The 13410-nt window shown below is 34.6% G+C and overlaps 2 protein-coding genes across 3 annotated transcripts; one reads left to right on the top strand and one right to left on the bottom strand.

Annotated features, from left to right (window-relative positions):
• The first annotated feature begins 2152 nt into the window (after positions 1 to 2152).
• On the top strand, positions 2153 to 8110 carry LOC110452138 (alpha-(1,3)-fucosyltransferase C-like). Its single transcript, XM_021500496.1, has 3 exons — positions 2153 to 2328; positions 6108 to 6185; positions 7016 to 8110. The coding sequence occupies exons 2-3, from the start codon at positions 6115 to 6117 to the stop codon at positions 8085 to 8087; spliced, it is 1143 nt and encodes a 380-aa protein (XP_021356171.1). The 5' UTR covers positions 2153 to 2328; positions 6108 to 6114; the 3' UTR covers positions 8088 to 8110.
• A 1124-nt stretch (positions 8111 to 9234) lies between these two features.
• On the bottom strand, positions 9235 to 12116 carry LOC110452137 (alpha-(1,3)-fucosyltransferase C-like). Of its 2 annotated transcripts, XM_021500495.1 has the most exons (3): positions 11985 to 12116; positions 11517 to 11574; positions 9235 to 10438 (listed from the first exon to the last, which is right to left on the bottom strand). In XM_021500495.1, exons 1-3 carry the CDS (start codon positions 12001 to 12003, stop codon positions 9247 to 9249), a joined length of 1269 nt encoding a protein of 422 aa, XP_021356170.1. In that variant the 5' UTR covers positions 12004 to 12116; the 3' UTR covers positions 9235 to 9246. The 2 variants fall into 2 exon arrangements, with proteins under 2 accessions (XP_021356170.1, XP_021356169.1); XM_021500494.1 differs by lacking the exon at positions 11985 to 12116 and having other exon boundaries at positions 11517 to 11668.
• Between the last annotated feature and the right edge of the window lie 1294 nt (positions 12117 to 13410).

Here is a 13410-nt window from a genome sequence, read left to right as displayed (position 1 = left end):
GGATTAAACCTATAGTGTTTAAGGGGGGTAGCGGTGGGGGTGATTAAACCTAAATTTGTTAAAGGAGTGATGAAACCTCCAATTACAAAATCATCCTTATATTATATTGTGTCTCTTGACACGGAATAACAACTATGATAAACAATAAGCTGATGTACAGATGAAATATATTTATACCTACCTGGCCCCTTATCAGCAGTTCATTTATTAGTCCATTCTCTCTAACTACCACACAGGGTAAGTATATAGTGAAGTGTTCACGTTCATCATCCTATACTTACTGAGTCGGGCTGGCAGTTGTGGGTGTGCGTCTGTGTTTCCATGTACATACTCAGCGTTATTTTAAGTGGTTGCGATATGTTTTAAATACATTGTTTCCTAAAGTTTAATATGCTTTAAATTTTAATGTCAAATCAATAAAGTTTGAATATAACATGTTTGCACCTTTTTTTAACGAATTGTCAAGACATCGACCTTGCATGGTCCGTGGTGACCAAATATATCTTCCTGTGTATTATGAACTTGTCTCTCTGTCTATGGTGACCAAACATGACCTTGATTATGTTACAACGGAACGGTATTGCCTACCAAAACATACATTTTTAGGTCACCTGAGCTTTTAGCTCAAGTGACATTGCTATCCGTCTTCGTTTGTCGTCGTTCGTTAACATTTTACATTTTCAACTTAAGCTGAAATACTGGCAAAGGGATTTCATTAATATTTCATGGGAAGGTTGCTGACATCTCCCTGACCAAGTGTTGTTATTTTTCGGGTCGATCAGAAATCCAATATGGCCGCCACGGCCGCCATTTTGAAAAACTAGGTCAAACTTAAAGTCAAGTTCTGCTGGGCCAATTGAACTGAAACTTTGTAGGAAAGATCGACTCATGGTCCTGACCAAGTGTTGTTATTTTTCGGGTCGATCAGAAATCCAATATGGCCGCCACGGCCGCCATTTTGAAAAACTATTTCAAACTTAAAGTCAAGTTCTGCTGGGCCAATTGAACTGAAACTTTGTAGGAAAGATCGACTCATGGTCCTGACCAAGTGTTGTTATTTTTCGGGTCGATCAGAAATCCAATATGGCCGCCACGGCCGCCATTTTGAAAAACTATTTCAAACTTAAAGTCAAGTTCTACTGGGCCGATTGAACTGAAACTTTGTAGGAATGATCGACTCATGGTCCTGACCAAGTGTTGTTATTTTTCGGGTCGATCAGAAATCCAATATGGCCGCCACGGCCGCCATTTTGAAAAACTATTTCAAACTTAAAGTCAAGTTCTACTGGGCCGATTGAACTGAAACTTTGTAGGAATGATCGACTCATGGTCCTGACAAAGTGTTATTATTTTTCGGGTCGATCAGAAATCCAATATGGCCGCCACGGCCGCCATTTTGAAAAAAGTATTTCAAACTTAAAAACAAGTTCTAACAGGCCGATTGAACTGAAACTCGGTCTAGGAATGATCGACTCATGGTCCTGACAAACTTAAGTTAACGTTATACTTAACTATTTTGTACTCAAATTGTTACATATTTCAACAACAAAAATAAATACTGTAGGACTCAAGTGACCGTTTAGGCCCATGGGCCTCTTGTTAATCCTGATAGTTATGTTTAAAACAACAAAGGACATTGTATGGTTTCTTTGGTTTGTGATATACTTTAAATGATCTATATTTTACCAAATTATAGAATAATCATTTGTGCGGGTACCAGTTCCACCAGATGACACACGTCAATCAACAAGAAAGCTCTTTAAGCGGAGCCGTAGGAAAACATATAACCTTAATACATTGTGGGACTTTATTGAGGAAGTTTGTGCGGTGTGGAAACACACGCAAATATTTATTTCCATATGTATATATACTGGATTACAAAACCATTTCCAACAGGAAATCGTCTACACCTCGATCATGAGCTGTATGACGGAGATCAGCGGTTTGATCTCCCCTAGATGTTTGTTGCTGGCCAGTTATTCATGCATACACACTTTAACAATTTAATGTGCCCATTAATGAGTACAGTGTAGCTGTGGACGATTGCACCCTTACAAAGCACTGACAGGCTATAGTGTTCCTCAGACCCGATCCTACCCAGAGATAATATTAACAGGTACCCGCTTAATTATAAATACGTCTATACATATCCAATATCAATTAAATGGATTGGTAACAAATAGCATTAATGTACTATATGAAGAACTACGTTAAATGCATGACGTGGAGAAATCTTTTGATGACCGAAGCACCGCCGACGATTCCATTGTGAGCTTATTATGAAATACTTATCTCTTCACTGAATATAAAGCCGAACGGGGGACCAAGGTAAGTTATAATCAGGACTGTGTGAAGGTCTATACCATATACATGCATCTAACTAATTATTTGCGTATGTATGTAATGTGTTGTGTTTCCAAACATTGATACTTAGCACTCGGGCATTGTCACTGTATACTAAGTTCGGATGACATTCATATAGACTGTATATGCCATAGCCCAAGTGTTGACGTCATCATTATTATGGCGTTGTGACTTTGTAATGTTAGATACCACAAACATTCCATGGAAGATGGTTAACGTTGTTCTAGACATTGAATAAGTATAAACGATACCAATTATTTGAACTGTATGCTGTATTTTTATTAAGATCCATATGTTGTTTTATGCTGTTTAGGCCGAGAACTTTAAGTGTCTAGTCTACCTATAGCACTTCCAGAACTCTTGTTAGATTCGTCGTCTACTATTAAAAGTTTCTGCTATTGTCCTATTGAGAAACAATGCATTGAACGGACTTAAAATCCTTATGGATGCTTTCTAGGATCACCAGTACGTTAATTTGTCACCAAAAACAAGTGTCTCACTCACTTATTTTATTTGAACTGTCACCAGCAAAATTTTAAATGTTACCACTTCTTGGGATTCGTCGATTGGAGATCCATTTATAGTGTTTGAAATCACGAAAGACATTGAGAGAATACTAGTTATATAGTCCTTTCTCGCTTCTGTAATTATTGAACTTTGTACCATAGTCCTTTCTCGCTTCTCTAATTACTAAACTTTGTACCATAGTCCTTTCTCGCATCTCTAATTACTAAACTTTGTACCATAGTCCTTCCTCGTTTCTCTAATTACTAAACTTTGTACCATAGTCCTTTCTCGCTTATCTAATTTCTAAACTATGTACCATAGTCCTTTCGCGTTTCTCTTATTACTAAACTTTGTACCACAGTCCTTTCGCGCTTCTCTAATTACTAACCTTTGTACCATAGTCCTTTCGCGTTTCTCTTATTACTAAACTTTGTTCCATAGTCCTTCCTCGTTTCTCTAATTACGAAACTTTGTTCCATAGTCCTTTCTCGCATCTCTAATTACTAAACTTTGTGCCATAGTCCTTTCTCGTTTCCTTAATTACTAAACTTTGTCCCATAGTCCTTCCTCGCTTATCTAATTTCTAAACTATGTACCATAGTCCTTTCTCGTTTCCTTAATTACTAAACTTTGTGCCATAGTCCTTTCTCGTTTCCCTAATTACTAAACTTTGTGCCATAGTCCTTTCTCGTTTCTCTAATTACTAAACTTCGTACCATAGTCCTTTCTCGCATCTCTAATTACTAAACTTCGTACCATTGTCCTTTCTCGTTTCTCTAATTACGAAACTTTGTTCCATAGTCCTTTCTCGTTTATCTAATTTCTAAACTATGTACCATAGTCCTTTCGCGTTTCTCTTATTACTAAACTTTGTTCCATAGTCCTTTCTCGCATCTCTAATAACTAAACTTTGTACCATAATCCTTTCTCGCATCTCTAATTACGAAACTTTGTTCCATAGTCCTTTCTCGCATCTCTAATTACTAAACTTTGTACCACACAACTCTGTGGCCCTTCACACAGCAAAAACACGTTTTAAGGGATTTTTTGTTGGAAGTATGTGAGGTTTAAAGTATCATCTATGCAAAATTTGCACGGTTAATTTCTGTCCTACCGAGTATTTATAGAGCTGTATATATATATCGATATAAAACTCGAGATAAATCCGAAGCTGGTTTCCTTCTTTGATCGATATTCATATTTCTTTTGTTCACCTTTGACTTTCGCTTTGTAGGCTACTATTTGGATATCAACCTACTTACATAAACAGCCCGGAATATGATAACTGTTGTCAATGTTATTTGTCCTGTATCAGACTTTTCGATGAAGGAACTTTAACAGAACACTGTGGTTCCCATAGCTGGGTCATTGTTGCAGTTGTGTCTGATTTAATCACTTATATGTTAAAATGTGTACACCAAACTGCAGCATTGATACCAAAATGACAGTCTACTTTTATTTGTCCCATATCTGATACAGGTACTATAGCACTGACAACATTGGTCATTGTTAATCATTTTGATTGTTTAAATTGTATATTTATGACGTACTTTTAAAATGAACAGATTACAAGAATAGAAAGTTACAATATATACATTTATTACACAACACATGACATAACATGATTATATGACAAATAATTAAAAACATATACATTCATATAACAAACTACATAACTATGTTTGGCGAAAGGGGCATCTCAGTTACTCCAAAATAAACTATATATCCTTCTCCTGGATTTGTCGTCAGAAGAAGGATAGCATGAAGTGTCCAGTTAAATATCCTCATCTTAAAAATCTAGCGGACCGTCAACAATGCAGTGTTGGAACAGTACTTGGCTAGAGCTACTGATGAGTATGACAGAAGAGGATAATAACTAGACATCATGTATATTGTAATGAGCTATACCCCACCACGGTGTAGCTTACTGAGCTACCAGGTCCGGATGAGGAATAGGTGTCAGCATGGTTATACATATATAGATAGATGATCATCCCGTATTATACTATTCCTCATCTCGTTGCAGCTTGATGAGCTACCAGGTCCGAATAAGGAATAGTAGTGTGACGATTGTAAACTTCTAGTACTTCTATTTCCAAAACAAATTACCTAAACCTCGTTCGTTGCAGCTTGATGAGCTACATGTAATATCCCGAATAAGGTTTAAGATGAAAGATTTTTTTTGAGACCAAATACAGTTAATATCCCTAATCCTCTGCTTCTGTATCTAGAAGGATACACAAGCTACAAGAATTAGGATACTGATGAATTCAATCGATCTCTACATATAATAATTTTGGGGATGAAATGAGAAATTAGAATTTATTAACAATAATTTTGAATGAAAAGTCCGCTGATCATGAGATAAACCTAACCCAGTAGCTGAGTTACCCAAATATAACAAGTAATATCAAATTGACAATTGAGAATACTATATCTTATAATACACATATGCCCTCATTCGACATAGCAAAGAGACAGCATTATTAATCCATTGACATGAGTACAAATTTAATATGATGTATTACCACTGCTTTACATAAGACGGATGGTGGTGGACACGATTGATAAATCCCAAGCTAACTAAACTGCCAGTTAAAACAATGAAGATGTTTAGCTTGAATCTGTTGACCAATCAAATTACTCGTTGACCTGGCCCCACTACTCCATATCATTAATGAAAACAAACTGGCCCTACTTATGTATTGTACATATGCGTTCCTATCTGAAAACTTTATTATAGGTTACATTCGATTATAAAGTATACTACCAAGTATGATAAATTCAGTACAGATGGTAGCAATATAAATACAGATAGATAGAATGAAATTTATCAGTTTAAACTAAGCTTATATACATAAGCTTCATTTTAAACTGAACAGATTACAAGAATATAAAAGTTACAATATATACATTTATTACACAACACACGACATAACATGATTATATGACAAATAATTAAAAACAAATACATTCATATAACAAACTACATAACTATGTTTGGCGAAAGGGGCAACTCAGTTACTACAAAATAAACTAAATGTCCTTCTCCTGGATTTGTTGTCAGAAGAAGGATAGCATGTAGTGTCCAGTTAAATATCCTCATCTTAAAAATCTATCGGACCGTCAACAATGCAGTGTTGGAACAGTACTTGGCTTAACTAACAGACCGGAACGAGTATTATATTATATTATACAACACATTTGTTCATATTTCTTTATGATGTGATTGATAGGAGGAAGATGATGCCGATGGAAGCTCGGAATCACTTTTCAGACATCAGATACATCATGACTATAACCAGGCTGAAACGGTAAGGACAGAATCTGATATTGAAAAGATGAAATATTTTATTTACCTGCATTGTATATCCTTTACACTTTTGGTAATATCCTCAGAAATGAAACATAACAATCTTAACACGATGTTATTTATAAACAAAACATAAAGCAAAATGATAAGATTAATCATAATGGAAAATACATTTCGATTGTACAGTGTCACAACGAAGAAGGGGTTAAAAAGATCAATGCACGTTTTACCAATATCAGATTCATAGAAAATCATCTTCTATGAAATAAAAATACCATATCTTCAATAAGATTCATCATTTTGGAAATATGTAATATCAAAGTTGGTCTTTAAACACAAATGATGTACGTGCGTATTAACCGTGTCACAGTAAGAGCTTGACAAAGGGACCAGTCGGTCTTGAAATGATGCGACACGTTTGATACGTATATTGTTTATGTATAAAGTACAACTTTTATATTGTCAGCTGTTTCAGTGATATTCTATATAAAGGAACTAAACCATCTATCATTTAATTAATTTGTGATGTATAATGACATAACCACCTATTGTATAACTTTTTTTAAACCCCATAACTACCCGTTGATTTATGTTAAGTTCTATATAATACAATATAACCACGAACAATCGTATAAATTGATGGTATTTTCTAATGAGTATGTAAAACATCTTTCTTTGTACTGTCTTCGACATATTTATCTATTATATATCGGATGGATCCCTACTATAGCGATACAGCCAGTGTTGTTACATACAAGAAATATATCGATACTGATGAGATAAATCATTTTAATTGTCTAATTAATACGTTGTAGTTATTCCTTATTCCAGATTATTCGCCTGCAGTGTCGTAGTCGTGGTTCTCATGTTCTTGTATGTCGAACACGTGAGATATAAAAGAAAACCAGATACAAACAAACGCCTACATAGAACACCCAAGAACACATCAATTGAGGTCTTCTTCTACAACAGGCCGTCCGACTTTAGTCTTAACGTCTTCAAAGACTGTGACTACGCCTGTCACATGATTGACCAGGGGGACTACAACAGAAGCTACGCTGTTGTGTTCCACTCCGCTACACTGTATAATGAGCTACCTCTACGGAAACAAAATGACCATATTTGGGTGTTTTACACCTTGGAACCACCACACCGTCACCCACAGGCGTACAAACTTAAACGATGGAAAGGCTTGTTCAACTGGACAATCGGTTACAGAAGGGATGCCGATATCTTAAATACGTATGGGAGGGTTAATACGTTATCTCCTGAACGACAGAATGAGATGAAACAAAAGGCAAACGTTTCGAGAAGGTGGAAAGAAAAGACCGAACAAGCCGCATGGTTTGTTTCTAACTGTGTTGACGAGGCGAAAAGAGGCGACTATGTGCGCATGCTCCAAAAACATATATTCGTCGATGTATACGGTAAATGTGGACCGCTTAAATGTCCAAAATCGCAAGACCCTGAATGTCAACGAATGTTAAAGGAAAAGTATAAATTTTACATGGCTTTTGAAAGTCAATTCTGTCGAGATTACATAACAGAGAAAATTTTCAAGATTTACTGGGACAATACTGGCGCTATACCTATAGGTAGAGGGGGCGCTAATTACAGTATGTATTTGCCACCTGATTCGTATATAAGTACAGAAACGTTCAAGTCCGTCAAGGAATTAGGGAAACGGATGACTGTTTTGTCTAATGACGCTACTAAGTCCGCGCACTACTGCCAGTGGCAGAAACATTATTATATGCAGTCAATGGCCCAAGAGCCATTTTGTGAATTGTGTAGAAAACTACACGATCCAATGAAATATCGACGTGTGTACAATGATATAAATAATTGGTTAAGGGGCTCACGTGATGTTGAAATATGTAAACCGCGGATGGATTTACATTAAAATGTTGTCATATGAACATGTAATTGCGTTTTCTTTCCTTTCCTTTATACAAATATAGTATAAAGTTAAATTTATTCACCACAATAATGTAACAAGTTATTTCAATTTATAGTTATCACTCTTGATGGCCAGTATGTTAGCACGCCGGGGGTCTTACACGGAATTTTTGGCACATACATATGTGTAGTTACATCCCCTGTATTTCTTTTTGGATATTTCATACTGAACTATATTAACCTTTGAATTTGAAGAGTTCTAATGTGTCTTCAGGGGTGAATGAGATAAGCGTGACTTGGCCAGGGTGCTACCGTTGACAAGCTGGTTCAGGTTGTTGGAGTAACAGAACACTGACAGGACGTTCAGGACTGGTCTGACCCTGTTGTATTTCTAACTGCTTCCAATGGTTTTCATTAGCTCTTCATAAGTTCCACAGAATGTGCTTTTCTTTTCAGAAATATTCTGTGAAAAATATATACAATTTCTTTTTTGAGTGCATAGCACAAGTTTCGACAGTAGAACAGAGATCTTTTAACCCAATTAATAACATCACCAACCTTTTATATATGCTTAATAGTAACACCATAACGGCAACTTGCTTACAACCTTCGCTATTACAATATAATGTCATATTCGGGGAAAGAATACACTTGTATAACTCTGCATGTTATATTATCGAAGGAGGCTACTAATGAGCGACCCTGCATCATTTTTGTTATCTTTTGTGCCTTCGGCTTGAGGGACATTGGACACATCAAAATTGATCTGCTATCCCTACTGCAACACTGTGGATCTGTTCCTTTCTTACTACCATATACTGCATTTTCGACAGTATTTCCAGTCACAGCCATCTTAATAATATATGTCCATTCCCTATTGACAGATAAGTTTTAAATAAGAAATTTGTAACATTTTATAAACTACAAGTGTGGTTCACACGTTAATCAATGTCACACTGGTTCATTTAATCTTGACCACAGAATGGACATAAAAACTATTTCCTCATGCTTAAATCAATTGCCCTATTGGTCACTTTTTATACGCGTGGGATCATAAAAGCAGTAACAAAAGTGTCTTTTTCTTTCCTACTATCACTTTTGAAACTTTAATTCCATCGTAAAATTTTATTTTTGATTTTACTAGTAAAAATTTCATAAGACTTTCACGCATGGCTAGTTATATTGAATATATCTGTGACAGTATCGGTACACATGGGAGAATTCACACTCCCGACCAGCCATGCGTGGATACTCCCATAGAGCCTGTGATATTTCGTGCTATGATCCGCTACATGGAGTCGCCGACAAAGTTCACAGAAGGCATCCTCAGAGTCTATCATATCCTTACTCGTGTAGAAGCGTTTCCACTTGAAGTAATTACTAAAAAGGTCGTAGTCGCTTGATATTGTATTTAAATGTGAACCCAGGGACTGTATAGACACAAAATTGCTGGTCGTGACGTAACTTCCGGTTGGGAGATACAAAGAGACGTTGGCTCCACTTCGGGTAACAGGTATTAAATCAGTATTATGTGAGTAAAGATTGAAGCTTTTTTCCGTGATATAATCTTTACATAAGGAATTCTCAAAACTCAGATAAAATTTATACCATTTCTTCATAAATTTTTCACAAAGGCTTTTTAAACGTCTCCAACATAAAAATTTACCACATTCTCCAAAAGTATCTATATCAATGTATCGACCAAGGCGTAATCCATATTGTTGCCGCATGGAGGATGTCTTGCATTTTGACACAAACCAAACAGCATCATTTAATTTAGCCTTCCATGCTTTGGATGTAATATCATAAGCTGTCGTCTGCTGTTTTCTTTTCATATCAAATAGTGAACTGTTTCTCTTTTTTGTAACAAACATTGAATATGGACTAAAAATATCTGCATCTCTTCGATATCCCAGTGTCCAATTGAAAAGGTATTCCCATGATGCCCATACATTATGATGATTTTTAGGAGATTCCATTGAGTGAAATATCCATATTTGGCCAAGTGGTTTTTCTTGTGGAAATGTCATTATATCAGGCGCGTGGAATATGATGGCGGTGTCTTTATCAAGCTGGGATATATGTTTACCGGTGGTGAGATAACAGGGGTGATCGCAACTGTTGAACAAATCAGTTTTAAGCCAGCCGGGCGGATTATAGTAGTGAATGCTTTTCCAATTTACTGTGTTATCATAGGTGGATTTGTTCTTCCAATCATATGATGGTCTGACGTCTATGAACACTTCCGGTGACGTCATTTCCTTTTTCCGGAAGCTCATTGACAGATATGGTACCGCATACAAGACGGGTCCCATGAAAATTATCAGTATGAAGGAGACGAAGTAGAGTCTGAAACTGAAAACGAACAGTATATAACAGTATATAACAGTATATAACACATAACAGTATATAACAGTAAATAACAGTATATAACAGTATATAAGAGAAAAGGATACGTGTTTAATGTTTGAAAATATGTTTACAGTAGTTTATACATGTATATATATATAATATTAAATACATAAAGAAAATGTTAAAGCTAATGGGATGAGGGATTAAAAAACAGTATATAAGAGAAAAGGATACGTGTTTAATGTTTGAAAATATGTTTACAGTAGTAGTATATACTTGTATATATATATATAATATTAAATACATAAAGGAAATGTTAAAGCTAATGGGATGAGGGATTTGAATCAAAATATATCAGCAACGATAATCCTTAGGCACAAATAAGTGTTCCGTTTCATTTCTTTTGAATGCAATTGCATTAATGTCAATTTTTGATACTGAGAAATATCACCATAAATCGCTATCAAACAAAACAATAATTTTTAATTTATAAAAAACACAATTTTCATATACAAAAACTATAATTAATATATACACACAACTTAAAGTAATTTTATTATATACTTTATAATATTAATAATTATATAAGCATTTTCTTTTGCATTTTGTATCTTCAGCTTAAATACGTATTATCATATAAAAAGTTTATCATCATAACATTATGTAACAACACCTATACAATATATATATATATAGATTTGTCATTTCAAATGTAAACACAAAATTACTATTTCAATATAATAAATTACTATCATTGTATACAAAACCAAAACAATATATGACCTTTTCCTAAATACAACATTGTAATATCACGGAATTAGATTTATCCATACATACAAACTTACTTTAATCATAAAACAAATAACTTATCACTTAAACAGCATCACTATGATCATACTAAAAACATTGTTAATCTACAAAAAAACATAGCTATCACGTAGAAAAATCAAAATTGTCACAAACAAAAACGTTATTATTATTATAAAACAAATCGTTTCAGCTATTATATATAAATCATTGTTATCATAAAATACGTGGTTTGTTTGTAAATGGTTTGATATTATCTTTAATCTGGACTTACTTGGGGACCGTACAGCATCTGTAACCTCCATTGGACGTTAGGACTCGAGTGTTTGTATCTGGAAGGAATATACCTGTGTCATTAAATAACATGACGACATCGGCAGTTTTATAAAGACACACAGTATATTGGAGAATCGTATACACTTAGTACATAATAAAACCCAGAGTATATCAGACCGACATTAACCTATCATACAGGTAGACAAACACATACATACAATTATCATACAGGTAGACATACACATACATACAATTATCATACAGGTAGACATACACATACATTAACCTATCATACAGGAAGACATACACATACATACAATTATCATACATGTAGACATACACATACATACAATTATCATACAGGTAGACATACACATACATACAATTATCATACTGTTAAGAAAATGTTTAGAAATGTAATAAAAATACTATGTAATAACAAAGACAAGACAGGCTATGCACTCACGTTTGAATCTCCTCGCCATGTCCCTGGTTTGTGTGTGTCTTTGTTTTAGTAAAGTGGAGGCGACACTGTCAATGTCAATGTTATGTGTAAACTGTAAACTACATGAGGTATTGTTAAAGCTTTAATTAAACCCACTGACTAATTAAAACGCCTGAATGTCTGGCGGACAAAGGAAGGAGGTATCATACCCACTTGTGTATACATGCGCTTACTCCGATACTTTGTTTGATTTTTATAACATATAGCAAAATTAAAAAAATATATTCTTTAGAAAATAAATCACAAACAACACAACAGACAAGGTATCAATATATATCAAAAGCACATACATATATTATTTTTGTTCACACTTTTTTAATGATTATTTTGTCAGATGTACTAGCCCATGCCATTAAACAGTAAACAATGGTGTCCCATGACATTGAATGGTAAGCAGTAAATCTTTGATGAAGTATGAGATTTTATCACGTTGCCTACCTTTAAATCCTATTCAAATACAGCACGTTTGGGCTATTCTCACATAAGACATGAATGTACATGAAGCAGTAGACCGTTAGTCAAAGAGGTCAAATAGCAATATATATCACATACTGTTAGACTTGAAGATTCAATGTCTCTGACCGCGTTTAGTACGAACGATGTCAATGGGAACTAGATCAATATTTCTATTTTATTCAAAATGGCTATCTAAGCTACCACATAACATAGCACTAGTGTATGGCCTACTGGAGTATATAGAACTAGTATGTGACATATCGTATTATTTAGTACTTATATAATACTTTATACAGTACTTAGTTGGAGTATATGTTCCACTTTTCAGGTAGATAATACTGAAATGTGTTGGGAATTCCAGATCATTGAAACAGAATTTCAACATGGTATGCTGTCGTCGTCACTTTTCAAGATTATGGCTGAAATGCAGATTGATCAGGTAAGATTTGTGGTATTTCAATATTTCTATAGTATAGATGTAAAGCTTAATTTGGGGAACGCTTTAAGATGAAAAGCGAAATAACAGCAAAACAATTACCTTAATGAAGTAATATACATTTATCTAAAAAAGGTAATCCAACATGATTGATGTATAACAATAGCTATGAGAATATCATGATGTTGAGTGATATCGTGTTATTTGCGTATAATCTACAATAAATCAGACAAATTAAGTGAACGAGTAAAAGAGGTACATTTCTGCATAAAAAAAACTTCTGAGTGTTTGTACAACATATGTGTTGTGTTTGTACAGCATATGTGTAGGACTTTGTATCGGCTTTGTATTATGAACCGAACCTTGACAACTTGTTTTATTCAGATGTTTAGTTTCAATATTTTATATCGAGGTGGTAGTTTTTGTAGGCACATGAAATGCAATATTACTCGACGTTCATTATAAAATAATATTGATATGATGGTTGCATATTTT

This window comes from Mizuhopecten yessoensis, unplaced genomic scaffold (assembly GCF_002113885.1).
Source record: "Mizuhopecten yessoensis strain PY_sf001 unplaced genomic scaffold, ASM211388v2 scaffold6443, whole genome shotgun sequence".
In the NCBI taxonomy this organism is placed as follows: domain Eukaryota; kingdom Metazoa; phylum Mollusca; class Bivalvia; order Pectinida; family Pectinidae; genus Mizuhopecten; species Mizuhopecten yessoensis.
Note: the sequence above shows the minus strand (reverse complement) of the source record. Positions and strands in the feature narration are given on the sequence as shown.